This window comes from Galleria mellonella, unplaced genomic scaffold (assembly GCF_026898425.1).
Source record: "Galleria mellonella isolate WM207_F2 unplaced genomic scaffold, CSIRO_AGI_GalMel_v1 utg332, whole genome shotgun sequence".
NCBI classification, from domain to species: domain Eukaryota; kingdom Metazoa; phylum Arthropoda; class Insecta; order Lepidoptera; family Pyralidae; genus Galleria; species Galleria mellonella.
The window spans coordinates 267,784-295,197 of NW_026442080.1; the positions used below are offsets into that span (position 1 = coordinate 267,784).

Consider the following 27,414-nt stretch of genomic DNA (forward strand, 5'->3'; position numbering starts at 1 on the left):
CATTCTCATCTATCACCCTTCGCTGGTGCTCCGCCAGCATATCCCGTTAGCGCAGGCGGGGTTACCATACCATTTTCACCCATAAAAAAAAACCCACCTGCGCTATCGGTATAAAATTCATCAAAAAAAAACCATAAAAAAAAAATACTACGAATTTATCCAAATTATCTTAACTTACTGAGATAATAAAATTGCAACTAGACAATGTATGTACATATTTAAAAAAAAATTTGAGGAAATATTTAAGAAAAAAAAAACAAAAACAAATAAAATGGGACTTCCTTGTTTCCTGTTCAAAGGAATCGTTTAGAAAAAGCAAAAGAAGTCTTTTGTAGGTTTTGTTTTGACCTTTTATCAAATTTAAGAACTTTTTTATGAGAAAAGTGACAGTTCATTAGCAAATGTTCTTATTTTTAATAAGACCAAATAAGTTTTTAATAAGTTGTCAAAACAACATTTGTTTGAAATTTTGTCTATCTTCATTGTGCGGTATCACGCAAAAACTACTGCGCCAAATTGGATGCAGTTCTCACAGTTGTAACTGTAAAGGTGTAACATAGAAACTGGTATATGTTTTATCTGAATGTTCCATCTAGAAGTATAATATATTTTATTGTTTTTCCTGCTTCCGAAATTTACGCAAAATTAAAAGCGGAATAAAAGCTAGTAGGACATACATTTCGTTAATCGAAAAATCAAAACCGGCATAAAATTTTGAGCTTCCTGTACTTAACAGTTATCTATCTATCTATCCTATTTAAGAGCTGCACTCTTGTCGGTGGAGTTCTTGCCACTCACTACGATTTTCAGCGAGTCTCTTCATCTCTTGATACGACACGACACTAACTCCTTCCTTGATCTGCCTGATGTAACTATACCTCGGTCCCCCTCTTCCCCTCCTTCCTTCTATCTTACCTTCTATTATAATGTTCATAAGTTCGTCGTGTCGTATCGAGTGTCCCAACATTTTTCCCCTTCTGTCCTCAATAGTTCTAATAATTTGTCTCTTTTCCTTAATTCCAAGCAGGACCTTCTCATAGCTAACTTGAAAACTAGTTAACAGTTAGACACACTGTATTAGTATAATTTTTTTTTTAATTTAAACATCAATTATTTTAGGATATCCGTAGGGAAATTGGCGAAACCAACAAAATTAAATTAACTAATCGAAAAATAAACAAGAATTAAATCTTTTTAATACCACAAAACCTTTCACGTATAGGTTTTATTTCAATTCAGATTCTCGTTATAATATTAAAAGGGCCCGTGTTTTCTTAGTGCAAACAAATTTTGACTTTACCTCTCTTGGTTTAACGTGAAAATTCACATAACGTGAAAATTTTATTCCGGCGAGCCGTTGGAAAATCTACCACAATATATCAGCATAGAGTTCAAAATTGTAGTGAGCAAGTTTTAGCTGAGGGAGATATGGAAATAGTGATCTGCATTTGGAAAGGGGGTTAAGGAAATTGAAACTTATGTATGTAGAATTTAGAGTGGAATTCCTACTTACGTTGGGCTAAAGCTTCCATGCGTATCTTTGGATAAGTGTCGTGTGTCCAGGACAAGTGAAGCATCTGCAAAGTAAAGAAAAATTTATTGCTTCTTATAGAAATAAGTTAGACCGATTCAGATAGGATATTTTATCTAGCTATACCAAACTGTTATAACTATGTATGAGTATATTTATTTATTTATTTTTTTATTTATCTGGCCGTATGGTCCCATCATATAATAGGTCTACCAGAGGGAGACTTTGTTCAAAAGTCGTTTGCTTGGGTACCTCTGTCCCATTCGTATTTCAACCGTGAAGCAGTTGTGTTTGCATGGCTGTGTTTCGATTTGAATGGTGGTATATGGCGTGAATTTACAGGGTACAGAGGAATAACACCTGAGTCCTCAGGAATAGTAACACATGGGGAGTATCATGGGCGAAACAGTATACTCTGTTATGTCCATGGTACTGCTCATGTCTATAGGCGACGGTTACCACTTTCCATCAGGTGGGTCGTCAGCTTGTTTGCCATTCTAAGTTGTATAAAAAAGGCTATCCCTTTCTTTCTCACTGGGGTGAGAAGAGCCGATTGAGGGAGGGCGAGGAATGGGCCCTCTTTCAACATCTCTAAAGCCTGACTGCGGTTGTCAATCCGCCTGCCAAGCGTGGCAACTACTGGCAGAACCCCTGAAGGGGGAGGCTTAAGTTCAGCAGTGGACAGTTAAAGGCCGATATGATGATGTTTATTTATCAACCGACTTTTAAAACAAGGACATTCTCAATTCGGTTGTATTTTGTTTTATGTTTATATGTCTAGTTAGCATATGTATTTCTTGCATACTTTTAGGCGTTTATATGCGTAGTATTGTGTAGGCATATATATATATATATATATATATATATATATATATATATATATATCAGATAATATTTATATTATTATAAACCGATTTGGAAATTGTTTATAATTTTTTATCTGAAAGATCGCTTTTAGCGATAAGGTCGCTCATTGTTTTCTCATTGTGATTATTTCTTGTAATTGTTTGTATCTATAATAAGTTTACTAATGTAATCTTTTGGAGGAAACAATAAAGAGTATCTATCTATCTATTTACTTTAGTTTTTAGATCAAAATAACTGACTTTGTTACAATTTAAGTAGTTTTTTTTGTAACCCAATGTTATTTATTTATTTATTTAACTCTTTATTGTACCATAAACAAAAATATATAATGACAAGTGAATAATTCAAATGAAATACAGTAACATAAATACAGATTGAAATGTACATATAAAGGTACAAAAGGCGGTTTTATCGCTAAGGCAGTCTCTTACAGACAACCTTTGATTATTTATTATTTATTTTTACACAATATTTTTTTTTTATACCACAAAATTGGCAAACGAGCATTCAGCCCGTCTGACGGTAAACTGTCACTGTAGTCTATGGACGGCTGCAACACTAGGGGTGTCACGTGCGTGTTGGCGACTCTGAAGAAACCTTAATATAACTTTTTTGAAGAACCCCATGCTGTAGTGAAACCGTCGTAATTTGACATGTAATTTATGTTACATTTTGGCGTAGAGAATATAAATTAAGCTGACATCATACGAAATAGAAAGCTCCATTTTATTCTCATAGTACTACCTAACGAAACTTTGTTAACAAGCAAAGTTGTGATCCAAATTACCCGGTTGACATTGGCGTTTTTGTTGGGAAAGTTTCACCATTAGCTTAGATTGTGTAAGTTACTTATTACTATAGTAGCAAAACTCGATTTAAAGTTTTATATACATGTCTGTTTTGTCTATCATCATGACAGGTCAAGGTCACTTTGGGGCAGGCAAGAAACTGACCATCGAAGACATAAAACGCATTTTTTCAACCTAATTCAAAAAGAAGAAGGTATATATACAATTCGGTTGTATTTTTTGTTTGTTACTTTACAACTTCGTCAGTTGTAAACCGATTTGGAAAATTCTTTTTTTTTGTCGGAAATTTTATTAAAATTGGTGCAGTAATGTAGTTTTCAATAATCAATGTTGCCACAATTGAAGTCGGTTTTGTTTTGTGGGACAAAATCTTTAGTTATTATTTTTAGGTTTTTTTTTTATGTAATTTAAACTTAATGATAAACTTTGTAAGGAGAGAAATACAACGTCTTCTTTTGATAAATTTGCATTCTTTTCTGTATTTATATAATTATTTTTTTGTTAATATATGTATATCATATATATGCGGTGTAGACTACAGCATGGGGTTCTTCAAATGGGGGGTAAAGAGGTTTGTTCAGGGTCGGCAACGCGCGCGTAATACCTCTGGTATTGCAGGTGTTCAGAGGCTAAGGTAACCACTTACCATCAGGTGGGCCGTATGCTTGTTTGCCACCTCAGTGGTATAAAAAAAAGTATATAGTTAACAATTTAATTTTTGAATTTGATAATAGGCACTTGTAATTATTTTTCTTAATGTTTTATTTTCTTAATTATACAATACTATTATACCTACTTGTACAACAATTAGTCCATTACCCTAAGGTTGTCATGAAAAGATTGCTCTCAGCAATAAGACCGCCTTACTGTACTTATACAATTGTATCGTTACACTTATTAATTGTCTTGTTTATTCCCTATATTGTATAATGCAAATAAAGTACTCTCATTCATTTCCTTATTATTATTATTAGGTATTATTGTTCTTTCGTTTTACTGCTCTGTAAATACAAAAAAATACAGTACATAACCGAAACGACGAGTGCCGATAATCCCTCCGTTCACCCTTCTCAGGGTTGTCAGTGTTTGTTTTAAAATATGCAGGCCCATACGGCAACCTGCCAATACTTAGCTCGCTATTTCAGTACAGTAATCCTTTGAGAATATAACGGGAACCATTATTTTGGATAGGCTATTGACGAGATTAATTCTTAGAGTCATTTAGTATTTATATATACACGAGTATTTTATCCAATATAATAACGCGTTCAGGGTGTTGATGGGGCTGCCACGATTCTGTAGCGCGTCAGGGATGTTCGCAGAGCATCGTGTAGATTGGTTTTATGCCACGATGCGGAAAAGGTGCGCATCCCTGGTGCGCAGAGTACGTGCCAGCGCCAACAGCATCCTGAATATGATAACAAGCAGGCTGCACTGTGTGTACGTTAATCACTGCTGCGCAGTTTCCAATGGAATTGTGCAGCGGTGATTATCTGTATATTATTTAATATATTATGTGTGTGTGTGTGTGTGTGTGTATGTGTGTGTGTCTGTGTGTACTCGTATGTGTGTGTGTGTCTGTGTGTATGTGTGTGTGTGTGTATGTGTGTGTGTGTGTGTGTGTGTGTGTGTGTGTGTGTGTGTGTGTGTGTGTGTGTGTGTGTGTGTGTGTGTGTGTGTGTGTGTGTGTGTGTGTGTGTGTGTGTGTGTGTGTGTGTGTGTGTGTGTGTGTGTGTGTGTGTGTGTGTGTGTGTGTGTGTGTGTGTGTGTGTGTGTGTGTGTGTATTGTGTATGTAAATTTACTAACATTACTTTTAAGAATATTGTTACTAATAAATATTTAATGGACCAAAAAAGTTAGAAATAAAAATATTATTATTATTTTAATGTCAGTTTTTGTTTACAACACAGGGGACAAACGAGCATGCGGCTCACCTGATGGTAAGTGACTACCGCGGCCCATAATCACCTACAACACCAGCGGCGTTGCAGGTGTGCTGCCGGCCTTTTAAAAAGGAATATACTCTTTTCTTGAAGGTTATATTGTCGTATCGGTTCGGAAATACTGCTGCTGGAAGTTGATTCCAAAGAATGGTTGTGCGTGGAAGAAAGTGCCTTGAAAAACGCACGGTGGAGGACCGCCACTCGTCCAGATGATTGAGATGAAACTTTAGTTTGTGGCGGGTTGTACGGTACAGATTAGTTGTTATGATATAATAGGTATATTTGCCTACCCTAATGAGAGACAGGTGTGATAGATATAACGTAGGAATGGCTATCATTCCATTATCATCCATTATAAAAAAACGAAGCATGTGCCAAGACAGCTAAAGTCTTCAATTAATACATACATTATAATAAAATCGTAACTGGTCAAAAGTAGGTACCATTTCGACCTTTATTGTGAGTTAAATGGATGACAGTAGGGTTTTTTTTTATGGGTGAAAATGGTATGGTAACCCCGCCTGTGCTAACGGGATACGCTGGCGGAGCACCAGTGAAGGGTGATAGATGAGAATGAGAACAGGCCAGTTAGCCCGTCATGATGAATTCATCAGAAATTAACTATGATAGCTTCCAGGGAGAATAGAATAGAATAGAATAGAAATCATTTATTCAAATAAACTTACATTGAAGCACTTTTGAAAAGTCATTACATTTTTTTTAATTTACCGCTCGTTCGGAAAGCTGTCTCATCACAAGAAGAACGAGCAAGAAACTTGCGTGATGCTCTTTTAAATAATTTTATTATTATTTTACATTTTTAAGTTTAATTGTGTGAATACAAACCACCAATTAGCACTAATTCAATTAAATACTCAAAAAGAAAAAAAAATTGAATACATAACCAACTGGTTAAACAATTAATAAGAGGAAATCAGTCATAGTGATTAGAGCAGACCAGTCCCTACAAGCAGCACCCGTTCACGAGTATGACGGATGAGCCAGCCATCACTGCGCTCGACCATATTTTAGGGAGCCCAATGACCCGGCCCACCACGCCGCCACAAGTCTGGACATTTTAGTGAGCATGACTACTCAAAACACTAGACCACGTCAAAGCTACTCACAATTGCCATCTGATAGTTATAGTATTCACATTTTACATAAGAATGCATGCGGCAATTAATACAAAAAACCGCTACGCTTTCATATTTCTAAAATTAATCAATTAAATCAAGAAAGCAATGAGAAAAAAAAATTATAACGTTGTATGCTAATAAACTAATTATTTACTTGATATGTTGTCATCTATGAATTCGTCTATCCTGTAATAGGCTTTCTTACATAAAAATTGTTTAATATAAGATTTGAATTGCCTCTCTGTCAGATTTAATGCAGATTCCGGCAGTTTATTATAAAATCTTATGCAATTACCATAGAATGAATTACTGATTTTGTGCAGACGGCATTTAGGTAAAATAAGCTTATTTATATTGCGTAAGTTTCTACTTGTACAGTCTTTGAGTTTTTTAAAACTCGCTAAGTTCTTCCGTGTATACATAATATTTTCATAAATGTATTGTGAAGTAACTGTGAGGATATTTGAGTCTTTAAAGCACTGACGTAATGACTCTCTTGAACCCATACCATAAATAGAACGTATGGCTCTCTTTTGTAAAACAAATATAGTATTTATATCGGCTGCTTTACCCCACAGCAGTATGCCATAAGACATTATGCTATGGAAATAACTAAAATATACAAGTTTAGCCGTCGCCACGTCTGTTAATTGCCTAATTCTTCTAATTGCATATGCAGCAGAACTGAGTCTACTGGCCAATTTTGAAATATGGGGCCCCCATTGTAATTTCGAGTCCACTGTTATACCTAAAAAAACTGTATCATTAACAAAATTTACTATTTCGTCATTAAGCAATAACTGTGTATTTATTAGTCTTACATTAGGAAGTGTAAATTTTATACACTTTGTTTTGCTGGAATTTAATAATAGGTTATTACATGTAAACCAATTTAATATTGCAGACATAGCACAATTTACATCGTCTAATTGATTACTTTGACGTCCAATTTTAAACACTAACGAAGTATCATCCGCAAACAGCACTATATCTGCAATTTTCTCTACCATAAAGGGAAGGTCATTTATGTAGATTAAAAAGAGAAAGGGGCCTAAGATTGACCCTTGTGGAACGCCCATCTTAATATTAGCTCCCTTAGATTTTACACCGTCAATATCTACAGTTTGAACCCTATCCTCTAAATAACCGCGAGGAGGTCGACCTGTTTGGGTATATTGCTAGCAATGGGATTCTCAGTCTCCATTACTAACAATCCCTTTCCCCCTTGACAGTAGGGTTGTCAATCGTCTTTAGATAAGTAGATATTTTATGTACATTTCGGCTCAATACCCTTTACACGATTATTTTACGTACTTTAGAAAGGAGTTTTGAATCCACCTTAATTTATTTTGTGCGTATGTTACGCGATACCTTCACTAATTTTGATTCGCGTCGAGTTTCATAATAATTGTTTTTGCGATCAATATCTCTCACTTCCGTGTTGATTTCATATTAATTTTGTTACGATAGGTGTTTCGCGAAGTGAAAACTTAAACGTATTTAAAGTTCAAATTCGAAAGGCAGATATTAGTACGTATCTCTTCAATACGAGCCGAAAAAAAAGTCACATCTGCTTTCATTTAAAACTCTTTGATGTCAATACAAATAGTTTCCGGGTAAAAACAAAATGTCGAGATAAAAAATGGACATAAAGTGAGGGCAGCGTATTCAGTTGCATGTTTGTATGTAGACTGTGCGCTGCAACTCATTAAAATGCATGAACTGGCGTGTATGTATGTATTCATTCATGTTTCTGCCTAGATAGGTACAGCCTCTGAGAGCTTGAATTCGACCGTGCATAGATAGTGTTATGAAAAGAGAGATATGTCGTGACATATTTTGGGTATTGAATAGTAAACTTTTTCTTTATATAAAACTAGAAATGAAAATAAGCTGACGGACAACGTGATGGGAAGTGGTAATTGTTGCCTATAGATACATAGCACCATGGATCTGTGATATTCATGGTACCCCTCATGCATTGCCATTCCGGAGGATAGATAGATACTCTTTATTGTTACATTCAAAAGATTATAAAAGTAAACTTATTATAGATATAAACAATTACAAGAAATGATCACAGTGAGAGAACAATAGGCTGACTTATCGCTAAAAGCAGTCTCTTGCAGGCAACCTTTGGACGAAAAGGTGTAATTATAAAAAGTATGATGAAAACGATGTCATTTTTAAATAAATTCATGTAAAAAAGAAATTGAATTGAAATAAAATAATGTATATATATACATATATATAATAATAAAGCTTTATTTTCAGGTATATACCCATAGTTTACAGATATATATATATATATATATATATATATATATATATATATATATATATATAACAGTATTAATTCATATATATATATATATATATATATATATACTCTATCACTAATATCTTTGGACTATTATTAATTTTCTGTCAGACTGTACTTAATTTTACCAAAAAAAATCGGTGTAAAAGTGGCATATTTATTCCATTTATCCCTACTAGACACACAATGGCAGGCATTGGAGAAAAAAAAATCCACTTTTAACCCCCAGGCGGAAAGTTGGTAGTGGAAGACAAGTGGAACTGGTCTTTTGGGAGAGGCCTATATTAGCGCAGTGACACAGTAGATAGTTAATGTGATGATGAGGGGGGAAAAGGAATGTTGGCAATAGAATGTGACTGCCCTATTGCTAGCAATACACAGAACAATTCTTGTTGAATTCATCACGATGGGCTAACTGACTTGCTTCATTCTCACCTATCATCCTTCACTGGTGCCCCGCCGGTGTATACCGATAGCGCGGGTGGGGTTACCATTCCATCATCACCCATTAAAAAATATGATGATAATGATAAATATTACTCTAGATCAGATATCGAAATATATCTAGAGACAATTTAATTGAAGTCTATAATCAGTTATTTATAAACATACTTCAAATTGCTTCAAAATTATATTCGTACTCGTCACATTACGCTAAAATGCCTGAAATAACTGTTAAGGCATTCAGTTTATTATGAAAATGTTCATAATATGATATTAAATTCCAAATTGTGCGAATGTTAAATATAGCTCCCTTGGAACAATGTGTCTTAGTGTTGTTTATAGCTTTTAATTAAATGAGTAATTAAAAATTTCATGTAAGTGTATATAACCATACAATTTGATAACGTAAATTTATTCATTAAACTCCCATTCTCCAGTTATGTTTTAAAAATGATTGGTAAGTTTTAAAAATAATAAATCTGTTGAAGAGTATTTTTATAAACGGGTCCCTGTAGCTTTTCTAGGTTTCATCGTCTGATTTTGTGCAGCATTTTAACTATATCATCACTGGAATTTCAAAAAGTGATTAAAAGATAGTTCGCGACTAAAATGTAATCGAATTTTTCTTTTTTTTTCAAGTCGGTTATAATTATTATATAAAAAATAAATTTCAGTAACAAAGAAAAGTTAAGATAAGACATAGAAATTTCATTCGATTTTTAAACGACTTCAAATTGATGAAGCTTTTTAATTTAATTTAAGAATATAGGTCATATTTAAATTTACGGTGAATGGGTTATTTTAGAATTTACCATAGCATGGCGTGGCATGTCATGATTGTTTTATGTAATATAAAAAGAAATGAAAAATATTTTTTTTATTCTTCATCGTTTTATCTTTTTAGTTACTTTTAAATGCAAAAACTACTTAATGGATTTAAATGAAACTGGGTACACGTGTAGGCTATATCTTAACTCAGCGATAGATTACTTTATATATGTATTTGTAAATATATACGCACGCACGCACGCACGCACGCACGCACGCACGCACGCACGCACGCACGCACGCACGCACGCACGCACGCACGCACGCACGCACGCACGCACGCACGCACGCACGCACGCACGCACGCACGCACGCACGCTCGCTCGCACGCACGCACGCACGCACGCACGCACGCAGGCACGCACGCACTCACGCACGCACGCACGCACGCACGCACGCACGCACGCCCGCACGCACGCACGCACGCACTCACGCACTCACGCACGCACGCACGCACGCACGCACGCACGCACGCACGCACGCACGCACGCACGCACGCACGCACGCACGCACGCACGCACGCACGCACGCACGCACGCACACACGCACGCACGCACGCACTCAGCACGCTAGCACTTCATCCTTCATTGGTGCCACATCAGTACATATCCATAGCGTAAGCAAGCTTACTATGTCACTATTTTATTTACATCTCTTTTCATTTAAGAGTTTCCTCTTGTTGGTGCAATTAATTCATGCATCTTCTTCCAGCCAGCTCTATCCCAGGCCATATCCTTGACCTCTCTATACGACATTACACCTAGTGTTTCTTTTATCTGTCCCATGTAGTTCTTCCTTGGTCTTATTTAATTTACACACACTAAAATTTCACAGTGATTGCTCGGACCGTTAAGACGCAATGAGGTATCAAATACCCAAATAACAAACACAACCAGAGGGACACTTTGTACAAAAGTAGATTGCTTGGGTACCTCTGTCCCATTTGTGTTTCAACCGTGAAGCAGTTGTGATTGCATGGCTGTGTTTTGGTTTGAAGGGTGGGATATGGCGTGAATTTACAGGGTACAGAGGAATAACACCTCGAGTCCTCAGGAATGGCAACGCATGGGGGGTATCATGGGCAAAACAGTATACTTTGTTATATCCATGGTACTGCTCACGTCTATAGGGGACGGTTACCACTTTCCATCAGGTGGGCCGTCAGCTTGTTTGCCATTCTAAGTTGAATAAAAAAAAAATAACATTTACAATTATAATATTAATAAAGATAAAGACTTTCCGATGTGTGCCACGATGAATTATAAAACTGTCCAATCGGTAATAAACCAGGTGTTTACGCTACGAGAAATATAGCGAGTTGATAAATGTATCGCATATTTCATATTGATTCCTTAGAATTTTCTCGCAACACGCCATGACGTTGACATATTGGATGTTATGTATTTTTGCCAACATCGTTTTTTATACGCTAATCGAATATAAAGCCCAGTTATTGATACGTCCATTTTAATACGTTTCATGATGTATCGAGCCCATTCGAATATCCGAACATGACCATTTTACATAAATATATGCAATACTTCGACTTGGTAATATAATAAAATTGTAAATAAACGATGACTGTCAAATATGTGGGAGATATTTAAATTAAAATTACATGACGGATCCTAAAAATTTTGTATGTATATTATAATTGTCATTTTATGCTGTTTATGTATGTATTATTTATTTTTTTATGGGTATAAATTATTAGTTGTTATTTTCTTTAACTACCCCAATAATGAAGTACCGCGTTCATGATTCACTGTTCATCCCAAAGGTTGACTGGTAGAGAATGCTACTAGCATTAAGTCCAGATTTTGCACTATATTCCATTCTGCTCAATAAAGTTATTTAAAAAATAAATAAATGTAAAAAAAGACATAAAATCTACTACAAGCAAGCTAGCTTTTAAACACAAATTGCGTACCTATTTCTTAGAAAAAATCACTTTCCCTTTAAGCTTCTCTTGCTGGTCATAGATAACTTATTGCACTTCTATTGCAGTTGTTTTATTTAATTGTTTTATATAGTAATATTTTATGTATTTATTTATGTATGTATATAAATATATTATGTGTATGTTTTATATATTTTTTTTTATACGAATTTATCAAGTATTGCTTTAATTTTCCTCTAAACAAAATTGCACCGCCTACATATTTCTCGGTTTGCCCAATGGTTGACTGGTAGAGAACACCGTCCGGTGTTAAGTCCACCAAATGTACATAGAAATTTACTGTGCATTGAAGTTTTAATAAATAAATAAATAAGTTGTATTTACACCGGCGCGAAGCGGATAACTCTATTACAGATTTACGTATTAATAATATTAACAGGGATTATGTGAATGAACAAATGTATTAATTATTGGTTTTAAAAGTACACATTAACTATTCCATATTTTGTTCATACTTCGAAACAATGGCAGATTAATATTCGATATTAATAAAACATATTCTAATGAATTTTTCCTATCTGCAATAACAATAATGCTGACTGTATATACTGTTACAATCTTATATATAAAATTCTCGTGTCGCGGTGTTTGTTACCAAACTCCTCCGAAACGGCTTGACCGATTTTTATGAAATTTTGCGTGCATAAGTAACCCTTACGTAAGTGATAAGGGTGACCCACCCCAAAATATTTTTTTTTATTTTTTTGACAAATTTTTTTATTTTTATTTTATTATAATTTAGCATTGAAAAATACATACTACTTTAAATTTTCATCGTTTTACGATCAACCCCTGTTTTTTGGGGCATCGAATATAATAATTGTAGTACGAGAAAATTTCATGTACCTATAGTTCTCGAAATAATGTATATGGTAAAACAACGTTTGCCGAGTCAGCTAGTAAATATATAATAATTTGATATTGGCCGTGTAATATTACATATTTTAATTCAGTAGGTTTAACATTATTTCTTAACTTAAAACCGCTTCGAACGTAAATCCGTCATATATCTCACTTTACTGGTACTAAATATTAAAATTTTGGAACCCAGCAAATCCAGACTATAAAATTTAGTACTGAATGTTACTATTACAAAATTTTTTGCCGTGTGGTCCCGGCATAGAATAGGCCATCTCTTCCTTTTCCACGAGTGTCGTTAGAGCTAACTAAAAGATGATCAGGAATGGGCAGTAGCGTTCCTCTTAAAACAAACATCTCTAAAGCTTGACTGCGGTTGCCATTCCGCCTGCCAACTGTAGCAACTACTGGCGAAAATCCCCAAGAGGGAGGCTTATATTCAGCAGTAGACAGCTAAAGGCTGATATGTTGATGACGATGAATCTGATGTAAAATTATTGTAATATAAATTTCCTAGTTAATGCTTCACTTTAGACGTAACATTCACTTGTTTTAATTTAAAAAATATATTTATTAAAAAAAAAAAACTAGTAATATTAAAAGGAATTACAGATTTATCAGGTTATATTTGTAATTTTATTAGTGTTATTATTTTTCAATTTAACATTGTTATGAGTCAGTTACATATTTTAAATTAAGAACTATATTGAAGTTAGCGACTTGATTCTGAGATAATTGACGACAATGTATAATATTAAGTTAATGTTAAATTCAAAACTATAGTTCCATATAAGTCGTTTAGAATTAAGAAAATTATTATAATTAGCGACTTGACTACAGTAATGGTTAATTATATAATAATTAATATCAAATGTAAAATTATAGTTCTATATAAGTCCTTTAGAATTAAGAAAATTATTAAAATTAGCGACTTGATTCTATGATTATTCTTCACTATATAGTAGTGTAACACCGAAAGGTATATATATTACGCACGCATAGTAAGTACCTACGCCGTGAGACCCATCTAAACGTACAGCGCAGGCGCGTCGCGCGGTAACCGCGCGACCGACCAATAGGAGCGCGCCTCTCGCTCTTCGAGAAAGTTCGCGACTAACGAACGAGAGAGTAGTTAGGCGATGAGTGTCCTTGTGATATCATACTCGTATAATACTGTTTTGTTGTTAAATATTGTAATATGTTGTAATACAATTTTCAATAAATAACGTGTTCACCAGTTACAGTAGTTAATATCAAATGTAAAATTATAGTTCTATATAAGTCATTAGAATTAAGAAAATTATTAAAATTAGCGACTTGATTCTATGATAATTCTTCACTATATAGTAGTTAATATCAAATGTAAAATTATAGTTCTATATAAGTCATTAGAATTAAGAAAATTATTAAAATTAGCGACTTGATTCTATGATAATTGTCAACGGCAGAGGATTCTTGTTATAACGGACACCTGCTCCGAACAATATTGGAGGGAAAAACTGTAATTCCTAAAATGATTATTACAAAATTTGCATAACACCGTCCGGCACAATGACAGCATTTCAATTTTGCAAGCCCGTTCAAAGTTTTAATTACGCCGCGAAATTAATTTCGGATTAAGTTAGCAGCGCCAATTTATGTTTTGGGCTTTGAACTACGAATTTCGATGTATAAATGATTATTTATCACTTGTGATTTGAAATTTGAAAATTATTGATTTATAAGTGAACATAAATATCATAAATAAATTTTAATTACAAATTTAATATATATACGTATAATATGACAATATGTATATAGCAAGCAGTTGTGTTTGCATGCCTGTGTTTCGGTTTGAAGGGTGGGATATGGCGTGAATTTACTGGGTACAGAGGAATAACACCCGAGTCCTCAGGAATGGCGATGCATGGGGGGTATCATGGGTGAAACAGTATACTCTGTTATGTCCATGGTACTGCTCATGTCTATAGGCGACGGTTACCACTTTCCATCGGGTGGGCCGTCAGCTTGTTTGCTAAGTTATAGCCAAGTTATATAAAAAAAAATTAAATGTATTTTATGTATTTATTTATATAATTTAAATTATTATAAGTACCCAGATGTAAGTGTGGTATACATTAGTATATTTTCATATCTTTCATTGACATGCACGTTTTTTTATTACATACACAATTTTTGCTTTTCTCCTCTACCCAGAGGTCATCTGGAAGAGATTGTTTTAGCTATAGGACCGTTTTTTGTACTTCCCAAGTGTAATACTAACGGGAAACAATGTAGTTAACGGGAAAGGAAAGGGTGATCCATTCTGTTTCAGGACTACACGACAATCTTCATAAGTGCACATAGATAGTTTCACATAATATATTTTTTTTTACCTATCAAGAAAAACAACGGCATTAAAATGAATATTACTAAAACTAAATGTCAGATGCAAAAATAATCAGTAAAAGTGGTTGTTACTTTTGTAACTTACAATGGCAAACAAGCTGACGGCCCACCTGATGGAAAGTGGTATCTGTCGCCTATAAACATGAGCAGTGCCATGGACATAACAGAGTATACTGTTTCGCCCATGATACGCCCCATGTGTTGCCATTCCTGAGGACTCAGGTGTTATACCTCTTTAATCTGTAAATTCACTGCTACATCCCGCCCTTCAAACCGAAACACAGCCATGCTAACACAACTGCTTCACGGTAAAAACACGAATGGGACAGATGTGCCTATTTAGAATTAGTAATACAATCGTGTAAAATAATCAAAGAAAACAAATGGGAACAGTCACCGATACTGGCCGACATACATCTACGTAGGACAACCCCTAGCGACATCTGCATTCATTCGTATTCGATAAATCTAATTCATAATTCTTCTTTCATCCATCCTCTTCAAATGGCTAAACAAAACCAAATATATTCCCTTTTCAATCTTCGTCACGTCATCTTTCAAAAAGAAAAGTGGACTTTTTTTATTAACTTTTTATTTTAGGGACACTGATTCTATGTAGTTATTTATTAAGTTAAAATATTAAATAACAATGATTGTCATGGACAGACAGAATTAATTTTATTCATTTATTTATGTTATGTTTTTTCTGTCAAGGAATCTCGCGGCTGGTTTTTGGCCACAACAGAATATTAGTAGTTAGGCTAAATGTAGGTATTTAAATATTATACACCTTATAGATATAGCCATCATCATTATCATCATCATCATCATCATCATATCAGCCCTGAACCCTTCGACCGCGTATTTTTTTTCACAACATCAAAACACATCGCTTTGACAACAAACAGCAGTACGAGTATTTAGCCATCTACCGACATTCTGAGAAACAATATCAATCTAACAAAACAAAAATCGTGGTATAACGACTTCAATAAACATAAAAAAATGCGAGTACGTCTGAATCGCGGGATACGTTTCGCGGGAGGTTTTCCCGAGAGACTACAGCACGGGGTTCTTCAAAAGGGGGGTAAAGAGGTTTCTTCAGGGTCGGCAAAGTTCGCCACCTCAGTGGTATAAAAAAAAAATACGTAAAGTTAAATTAGTAGATACTGCACGCGGAAATCGTGGGATGCCCGGTCAGAGGATTAACTGTCCACTGCTGAACATTAGTCTCCCCCGGCGGATTGGCAACAACAGTTAGGCTTTAGAGATGGGAAAAGAGGGACGCTGCTGCCCATCCCTCGCCGTTCTTTTGTAGTCTTATGACGTCCATGGGGAAGAAAGGGATGGCCTATTTTATGCTGGGACCATACGGCCATTCAATATGTACATACGTCTGTACATATATATACACCCTTTCCGTTTCACATTAAAACACAAACAAAATATTTTCATTTATATTTGCGAATATCAAGAGAGAATAATATAAAAATCAACCAAACAAACGGGTACAAGGCTCGTCTATTCACGAACACGCACGCATTTTCTATCATTAAAAAGAGATCAAAGGAAAATATTTCCAGCCAAAATATCGGAATATTATCTCCCCGTTTTTTTTTCCTCCCCCCCCCCATCTCCCCTTGAGATAATACTGTGTGGTGAAAAAGCGACGAGACCATGCCGGGATCGGGGTGCCTCATTAAAATTACTACAGCCCAATGAATTCGTGAGAATAGTTGTAAACAAAGAGAGTGTCGTCCAATGATATTTCTTATTATTTCCATTTCATCACTGGATGCTACTCGAATTTGTTCGAGTAAATTATAGTTTTTTTTTGTTTTCGTTTTTTTTTTTATCTGTATTACAGTTGTTTTCTGCCATTAATTATCGTCGCCCTCGAGTCTAGTCACAAATGAAGAGAACTTCACACTGAGAGAAATCATATTGCTCTAAAAGTTTGTAAAAATGTTGGATTATTTGAATAATATTTTACCAATATTATAAATGTGAAAGTGAGTTTGTTTGTTTGTTACGCTTTCATGTCTAAAGCGTTGGAACGATTATTATGAATTTTTGGATGGATATAAATGAAACTCTGCAAACGGTTATAGACTACTTGTGCGCACGCACGCACGCACGCACGCACGCACGCACGCACTCACGCACGCACGCACGCACGCACGCACGCACGCACGCACGCACGCACGCCCGAACGCACGCCCGCACGCACGCGCGCACGCCCGCACGCACGCACGCACGCACGCACGCACGCACCCACGCACGCCCGCACTCCCGCTCTCACGCACGCCCGCACGCACGCACGCACGCACGCACGCTCGCACGCACGCACGCACGCACGCACGCAGGCCACACGAACGCACGCACGCACGCACGCACGCACGCACGCACGCACGCACGCACGGCCGCACGCACGCACGCACTCACGCACTCACGCACGCACGCACGCACGCACGCACGCACGCACGCACGCCCGCACGCACGCACGCACGCACGCACGCACTCTCGCACGCACGCACGCCGTCACGCACGCACGCACGCACGCAGGCCGCACGCACGCACGCACGCACGCACGCACGCACGTACGCACGCTCGCACGCACGCACGCACGCCGTCGCACGCACGCACGCACGCACGAACGCACGCACGCACGCACGCACGCACGCAAGCACGCACGCACGCACGCACGCACGCACGCACGCACGCACGCACGCACGCACGAACGCAAGGTACCACGAAGATGGCAAACAAGCACAAAGCCCGATGGATGGTAAACGATCACTGTAGCCTGTAATCGCCTGAATTATCAGGAATAGGAGGGGGGAGAAGGGATTGCTAATAATGGGGATTATTAGCCCCATTGCTAGCAATATACCCTATCAGATCGACTTCTTCGTGGTTCCTCCTGGAAAACATCGTGATTGCTTTAATTGTTAGATTCGTTACGGCGAACTAATTGACCTGCTTCATCCTCACCTATGATCCCTCACTGGTGCCCTAGCAGGGTATACCGATAGCGCAGGCGGGGTTACCATTCCATTATCATCCATTAAAAAAAAACAGGGCTGCCACGTGAGCGTTTCGGATCCCATTACTTAATTAGTGAAATAGTAGCTCTTTCAATAATTACATTATTACACGTAAAAGGGTCGATTATTTGGTCCTTTAACTTGACCTGATGTGAAAGGTTACTATAGTGATTGTGTATTTAATTAGTTACATAGTATCGTGTCGTGTCGTATCGTGTCGTGTCGTGTCGTGTCGTGTCGTATCGTGTCATGCGTTAACCTTCACTATTGAACATAGGCCTCCCCCATAAGGGCGGGGAGGGGGGTTGCCAGTGGTTGCCACATTTAGCAGTTGAGCTTCGATGATATTTTAAGAGAGACACTACTGCTCATCTCTTGACCATTATGTTCCCTTAGTTACTTAGTACGTATCGCTTAAATTCTCACTAATATTATAAATGCGAATGTGAGTTTATAGCACGAAAGTGGCAATCAAGTATATAGCCAGTTTGATGGTAAACGGTCACTATATAGCCTATGGATATCTACAACACTAGGGGTGTCATATACACGTTACCGACCCTGAATATACCCCATGCTGTAGTCTTCAGAAAAAACCTCGGCAGGAAGCTCATTTCACGACCTAAGCGTTCGCAGGAGAAAACTTTTCCCTTATTTATTTGTTTATTACCTCTTGACAGGTAATACTTGAAACAGTACAGTTTGCTCATATCTATAGGCGACGGTTACCACTTTTCATCATCTTTTAGCGATAAGGCTGCTCATTGTTTTCTCAGTGTAATAGTTTCTCTTGTAATTGTTTGTATTTATAATAAGTTTACTAATGTAATCCTTTGGAGGAAACAATAAAGAGTATCTATTTATCTTTTTACCAAAATCAATTCAGAATTAGAAAAAACAACGTATAAATCTATAAATAAACAAAATATTTCAAAATCTATTTATAACTGATAAAGGTACGAGATAACAAACATACACAAATACATTTTTTAAAGTGCTTTGAAATATGTAAAGGAATTCAGCATATTTTTCTTTCTGAAGTAAAAAATAAAAATCTTGATATAATCTATATCTGTCTCTATCTATCTATAGGTACCGACATTAATCAGACATGGAAAACAAATGCCTCGTTTGATAGTATTCGAACCCGGATCACGTTCCCGGTTATACACCATGGATCTTATCAGGTGGCGAATTATTCAACTTCTTTTGTAAGTCACATGACTTGAATTAGGAGAAATCTCTTAATCTATATATATATATATATATATATATATATATATATATATATATATATATATATATATATCGTGTATATCAAATTTACTCATTATACTTAAAGTCACTTTCATGTCATTATTAATATTATATTATAAATGTGATACTGAGTTTGTTTGTTTGTTATCTTATAGCGCCTTAATTGATCATACAATCACTATGAAATTTGATATGTATGCATTATATGAGATGAAGAAGGATATATACGCTACTTTCTTCCTTATCAGTAAACATATAGTTAATCGTTAACATAGATTACGCGAACAAAGTCGCATGTAAAAGCTAGTTTATAATATTACTCCTTGTAGTAAGGTTAAATACATTAAAAAAAAAAATTAAGTCAAAAATGATATGTTTGAGAAGATTTTTTAGTCTTCTGAAAGTATTTGAATGTAATAACTATTTTTTTTTACAACGCAGGGGGCAAACGAGCATGCGGCTCACCCGATGGTAAGTGACTACCGCCGCCCATGATCACCCACAACACCAGCGGCATAGCAGGTGTGCTGCCGGCCTTTTAAAAAGGAATATACTCTTTTCTTAAAGGTACCGGTTTAAGTTACGAGTAGCTAGATCAAGAAATCACGACTAGTTTCGGGATCATTCAGGACCTTTAATCGTGAGCGGCTGTTACGCGGGCTCTAACCTGACTGTACGCCTCGGCTCGCTGAGTGCGAGCTGTAGGCCTTGCCGGCACGGTTAAGGGTCCCGAATGGTCTCGAAACTAGTCGCACTTTTTCGACTCGTAAGCTGAAACTGGTAGTTAAACTAGACTGTGTACTTACGATATCTTCTAAAAGTTTAAATTTTTTACCCTTTGACCACGAGAGGGATTTTATACCAGAGGTAGACTTTGTACAATCAATTGCTTGGGTACCTCTGTCCCATTCGTGTTTCTACCGTGAAGCAGTTGTGTTTGCATGACTGTGTTTCGGTTTGAAGGGTAGAATATGGCGTGATTTTACTGGGTACAGAGGAATAACATCTACGTCCTCAGGAATAGCAACGCATGAGGGGCATCATGGGGGTATCATTAACAGTATACTGTTATGTCCGTGGTACTGCTCATGTCTATAGGCGACGGTTACCACTTTCCATCAGGAGGGCCGTCGGTTTGTTTGCCACTCTATGTTGTATAAAAAAAAAACTTTGTCAACCAAAACAATATATATTATAGTTTCGTTCACGATAATTAAAGTAACTCGGGTGCAACTTACCAATATTCAGTGCCGACAGCGATGCGCAAAAAAACAATAGCTTTCCAGCCATTTTGGACCAGTCCTGTAACAAAGATAAAACTTATTATATAAGCACATGGTCCAAATAGGATTATGCCCAAAAAGTGTTTGCAAATTTTGTCACAACGAGGAAGAAATGCTGCAACACTTAATTTAAACCTGTAGCCCATCCATAAATAAACGATATATCTCCTTTGGAAAATAAACTTTATACCTGATGAGATAAAAAAAAAAACATCGCTACAAAAAACATATTAAAGTGAACTTCAGAAAAAGGACGAGCACGAAAGATCATAGAAAGGTCGCAGTGTCATAGGTTTTTCTTACTAAAAAAGTCCGTCTCTCCATAATAATAATTCCGAGACGGCTCACTCCCGGGAAAGATGCAGAAAGCGGTGCTTTTAGATACTGCCCGCATTGTACGCCGGTTTCTCTCCCTGGAACCCTGAACCCGACAGACTGTGCTTCTGTCGGGGGTTAGTTTGCCATCTCTTCTCCTTAAGAGGGGAGATGTGAATTTAGCAAAAATTTTAAAAATAATAATAATAGCTATATTATAATAAAATAGTATCTGTACATACAAGATTTTTAAGCGATTAAGGAAGTAAGAAGGAAACCCATATCAGTTATTTTTAGAATTGACATCTGTCCGTCTGTTCGACTCCGTTAGTGCGATACTTAAACTGGAAGGTTCCCTTTTCGGGTGATAACTGCCAATTTTAAATCAATTTCGATAATTTTATTTACTTGTACAACAGAGTTTACTTTCGTCTTACCTTCATTTAAATTTTTTCACAATTTGTTATGATTAAATGGTTTAAAAATATATGTACTTATATTTGTACTTATATAATTAATTTACGTCCAATTTATTTTTACATATACTTACAAAGTAATTTGTTTAAGAGGTCGGTGGTTATGAAATAAAACTCGTGTCATTATAGGGGAATCCAACTCATGTATTAACAGTTCCAAAACTTTGCAATTAAAATACATTTGCATTAAAGTGACTTACCAAATTATACGTCTTTACTGGTCAATGTTTAATCAACAACTGTCAACTGTTGGTCGTTACTTCTAGTTTTTATGTTGACTATTTTTGGCGGGTAAATAATTATTCCGGAAATGACAAACCACCATTTTGAAGTTAAATCAAATCAGCAACGGTGGCACTTGACAACAGTTATGTTATGTTACAAATATAATACAATATTGGTATACTAAATGTAAAGATGCTAGTATTTGTTATTATAATTAATTGATTATTATTCTTAATTTATTATTAATGTGAAATAATGGAAATGTATGTAAATGTAATAAGTTACTTCCGGATATAAAGAATCTTCCGATAAAGAGATTTAAAAGTTAGTTTCTCTTAGAAAAATGCTATTATGCAGTTATTGAATATTTAAATGATAAAATAATGTAAATTTTATTTATTATTATTAATTAGCTTGATTAAGAATTTAGAACCTTATGTTTATTTTCTACAATACTGACATCTTCTGCCATTATTGTTATTTCAAATAACAATAATGACATATAACAAATAATATAACATAAATACCCAACTTCTGTTAATCCATTGAAACTTATTTAACTATAGCTTCTTTAGGATTTCCATCAACAATGATTGTGATATATTTTATATAATGACCACGTGGTTTACTATACTTGTTCACTCTTGATACGTCAGGGAGACCTGCTCTGTTCAACGGTTGGACAAGAAGTGTCTCCCCACCCAAATAACAATCTTTTATATCTACAGGGCCGAATTCGAGTGAACAAGTTAGCGAGACCACGTGTTCTTACAATTTCATTACTTTTTATTTAAGTCTCATGATTATAAATAATTATAAAATCATTTAAAATATAAATTAGTGTTCTATATACATTACAAGAATAATTTATTAACAAATTCGGTATAATAACAATTTTAATATTTTATTATATTTAAAGTAGTTACTTTGATTTTTATTAATAAATGTAGGTACACATTTTGACACAAGATGTTTAAGAAAATTAATATAATTTAAAATAAATATCTAACACGTGCATGCGTGCGTGGGCGCGTGCATGCGTGCGTGGGTGCATGCGATATGATATAATGATATGATGATGATGATGATATATAATTAATTATATTCTTATTAATTCTTTATAATTTGTATTTATTGGATTAGAAAAATAAAAGAAATAAAAATTTTATCGTTGTTTTTTTTTAAACCTTAATCATTAATCCTCTAGGAACTGAATGAAATTATGCGGAGACATTGTTAAAATAACTGTATGGGAAGTGAGGGAACTTCCTTTGAAATTGGAAATAGAATTATATTTCTATGAAGCAATATTATTAGCGAAGTAATTTCAAATTATTCAACCTTGGCCTCCATAATAAATTAACTTTCGTTGGAAATGATTAGCGGTGAATTCTACGTCACATTGTAAAGTATTCGTAAGGAATGAACCGCTGGAAAATCTTTATACTGTAAAATACGGTGAAATACTCATATGTTCTGCCTATCCCAATGAGAGACAGGTGTGATGGATATGACATGTATGTATAAAAAAAAAATAAAAGTCGTTGACATGCCCTTTCGAGATATCGTTGACTTTTTAACTAGAATAAAAACCGTTCTATGCTGCAACACTTAAAATCTTAAGCTTTGCAGTAAACAAAGTGGAATAATCTTGAGGATTTAAAAGTTAAAGGAATGTCGGGAGCCGTAAGATGCACTTAGTGATCTTTCAAGCTCTCGAGCTCGGGACACGAAGGGACAACTCAAAGGATTTTAACTGCTTATGTAACTTTCCTTAACGTTGAAGGAATTTGTTTTTTTTTTCCTGTCGAGTTAAAAACCGAAGGAGGTAAAATGCAATATTTTTGTACTACTTTCTCGAAATCACTATTTCAAAACTAGTTTTTAGTGGCGACATCATCCGCGAGATTGGGTATATTTTTTAAGTAACTTAGAACGGCAAACAAGCCGGCGGCCCACCTATTGGAAAGTGGTAACCATCGCCTAAAATATGAACAGTACCAAGGATGTAACAGAGTAGAGAGTAAACAGTTTCGTATATGATACCCTTATGCGTTGCCATTCCTGAAGATTAAGGTATTATGCTTCTGTACTCTGTAATTCCATTGCCATATTTTACTCTTCAAACCGAATCACAGCTATGCAAACACAACTGCTTAAACGGATTGATTATATTTTCCTTCATACCAAATACATAGTTAGAGACGTAGGTATACGTCAAGTTTCATGACAATTGACTAACTTGTTATCGTGGGGGGAAATTGATTGTTAGTAATGGAGACTGAGAATCCCATTGCTAGCAATATACCCAACCAGGTCGACTTCCTCGCAGTTCCCCCTGGAAACTATCATGGTTAATTCCTGATGAATTTATCATGATGGGCTAACTGGCCTGTTTTCATTCTCATTGATCATCCTTCACTGGTGCTCCGCCAGCGTATCGTAGGTGGAGTTACCATACCATTTTAACCCATCAAACAAAAACCTGTTAACGTGCCATGGAATAACAAACTCAGATTTTTGAGTCTGAATTTTAAATCGCTTGTTCTTACCAATGTAAGGACTAGCGACCCTTTACAGTGTCAAATAGTTTTTTTTTTTTTTTTTTTAAATATATCAGTTCATGTGAGTAACATATAATAAAATAATGACAGTAAAAAGTGTACAATTTTTATATTAAATTTTATAGATTTAGAACTCGAAGTCGTATCTACAAATTTTGTTTCCTCTTACTTATCTTCCATGTATTTATTTATATTGTTATCTAGTATTGTAAAATATTTATTGTACATAATTTATATTGGATACATTAAAAGATTTAATACACAATGGCGGACTTATCGCATAAAGGGATCTCCTACAGTCAGCCTTTGAGAAGCCGAAAGAAACTGTAGGTACAAAGTATAAAGGTAAAAATTGTACACCTAAAAAATAAACTAAATAATATTTAGTAAGAATTGAATATATCCGTAGCCTGATGGGAAGTCACTTGAGTTAACTACGATGATCAGATGTGTGGTCGAACTTTCTAAGGTTATAGATGTATCTAATACATTGGTTTTGCAGTAGCTCAAGCTTATCAACAAGCTCCTGTGTGGTATCTAGGTAGGCAATATCAGCATAGTCTAGGAGAGGAAGAAGAGTTTTTCTTAATGGGTGACAATGGAATGATAGCCACACCCGCGCTATTGGTATACACAGGTGGGACGCCAGTGAAAGGTGATAGGTGAGGATGAAACAGGTCAGTTAGCCCATCGTGACGAATTCAACAAGAATTGTTCACGATGGTTTTCGGGGAAAACACGTGAAGGTCGACCTGAGAGGGCATATTGCTAGCAATAGGGCTGTCAAACTCCATTGCTAACAACCCTTTTCTCCCAGAAGAGATTGAGCCGGTAACAGTCTAGTTTCTAAAGGAAGGAAGTTCTGCAGGCGCTATTATTATAATGGGCTTATATTTTATAAGATGGCTTTATTACGAAGTACTCTCTTACTACACTAATATAATATATAAGTACATAATACACAATGTTCATAACCACCGTATCTTTTATGTTCGCCCCAAATAAGATGACCCATGACGCCATAAGATATCTTGACGCCAAGCCACTCAATCCCCAACTTTATAACCCTTCCCGCTGTTACGTCAAAATAAAATACATCGTAATAACAACTTATAAGTCGTAGTGCCATAAAATGTCCCCAATAAGGAATGGTCGGTAGTTTTTTCATCACGCAAGTCAATTACCTTGTTTTCCGAGTGATGGGAAATGTTATTGATAATCCCCATACGAACTTTAATTATCATGGATAGAAGAGTTATTATTATTAGAGATTAATGGCTTTTCTATGAGGGAAAATGGAGTGGAAGATCCACCTGCGCTTTTGACAGGGCACCAGTGAGAGATGGTAGGTGAGAATGAAAGCAGGTCAGTGAGGCCGTCGCGTCGTGATGAATTCTATATGAATTAACCACGATGGATTGAAGAGGGAACAGCGTGGAGGTCGATCTGATAGGCTAAATTATTAGCAATAAAATAGACACCAATACTAACAGTCCTAGAATGGGCCACCCCTTCCTTTCCCGTGGGTGTCGTAAAAGGCAAGAGCACCTAATGGTCGAGAGATGGGCAGTAAAGATCCTCTCAAAAATTTACCAAAGTCTAACTGTGGTTGCCAACTCGTCTGCCAAGCGTGGCAACTACTGACAAAACATTTACAAACTCTTACGGGAGAGGCCTGTATTCGGTAGTGGACAGTTAATAGTTGATATGATATGGTATGGAAGGTTCTGGAACTTTTGGTAGTAATAGGGGTGGTCAATCTTCGAGTGTTGGCAGTCGCACACATACTAATAGTAGCGGGATTAAACAAAATAATTCTAATCAAATAACTAGTGATATTAACTTCCGCAGGATAACACCTAGTTTACCAGACGGAGACTTTGTACAAAAGTCGATTGCTTGGTTCCATTCGTGTTTCAACCGCGAAGCAGCTGTGTTTGCATGGCTGTGTTTCGGTTTGAAGGGTGGGATATGGTGTGAATTTACTGGGTATAGAGGAATAACACCTGAGTCCTCAGGAATGGCAACGCATGGGGAGTATCATGGGTGAAACAGTATACTCTGTTATGTCCATGGTACTGCTCATGTCTATAGGCGAGGGTTATCACTTTCCATCAGGTGGATTGTCAGCTTGTTTGCCATTCTAAGTCGTAGAAAATAAAAATAGTTCAGTAATAAGAAGTAGACTTTATCTACAAAAAACAGACTTCAATGGTGTTACCATCGAAGTTATTGTTTTTTCTTTAAATAATATATAAATAATATTGACTTATTATACTTTTTTTAAAAGGAAAAAGGCATCGACCAATGTCTACGTATAAACCACATTTTATAGAAGACATAAATTTAAAGTAGATTTGTCCTTCAAGATTTTGCACTACAAAGAAAAACGCCGACTTCGAACATCCCAGATTATGTCAAAACGGGAGTAAACCCTATTGGTTGCAAAGAGAAATAACAAAATCACTTGACAATTTATGAAGATATTTCAAAAAAGAAAGAAATATGCAATACACTTTCGTCGATTCATTTCATTTCACAGCTTGAGTTAGAGTGACTTCAAATAAAGAAAGTTATTGGTGTTCTTTTATAGCTGACCAAATTATATTAATAGTAAATGTCCTCGCAGACTGTTGCGGCACCATAAAGAATTCCTCTATAAAGTGAGTAATGTTTTGCCATAAAATATGAGTATATAATAACAACGTTACATATATACTGATCAATTGACAACATAGCGAAAGGTGTTTTCTTTTCTTTTTGTAATGGATGATAATGGAATGATAACCACGCTGTCGCTATCGGTATACGTTGGCGACACCACCGGCTGGTACCAGTGAGGGATGCTAATGATAGGTGATGATGAAAGCAGGTCAGTTAGCCCATCGTGACGAATTCCACTAGAATTCTAACCACGATGGTTGGGGGGAAAGGGGTTTTTAGTAATGGAGACTGAGATTCCCATTGCTAGCAATATACCCAACCAGGTTGACCTTCTCGCGGTTCTCCCTAGAAACTATGATGGTTAATTCCTGATGAATTTATCATGATGGACTAACTGGCCTGTTTTCATTCTTATCTATTACTCTTCACTGGTGCTCCGTCAGCGTATCCTGTTAGCGCAGGCGGGGTTACCATACCATTTTCACCCATCAACAA

At 35.9% G+C, this 27,414-nt stretch overlaps 1 protein-coding gene across 1 annotated transcript in view; it reads right to left on the bottom strand.

Annotated features, from left to right (window-relative positions):
* The window catches only part of LOC113523563 (cell adhesion molecule Dscam2-like), a 224,877-nt gene that overhangs the window by 174,478 nt on the left and 22,985 nt on the right, over nt 1-27,414 (bottom strand). Inside the window, exons 2-3 of the mRNA XM_052896763.1 lie at nt 20,631-20,694; nt 1,514-1,577 (exon numbers count right to left, since the gene is read on the bottom strand). Coding sequence (XP_052752723.1) covers nt 1,514-1,577; nt 20,631-20,682 — 116 coding nt within the window. The 5' untranslated portion in view covers nt 20,683-20,694. The remainder of the gene's footprint in view (nt 1-1,513; nt 1,578-20,630; nt 20,695-27,414) is intronic.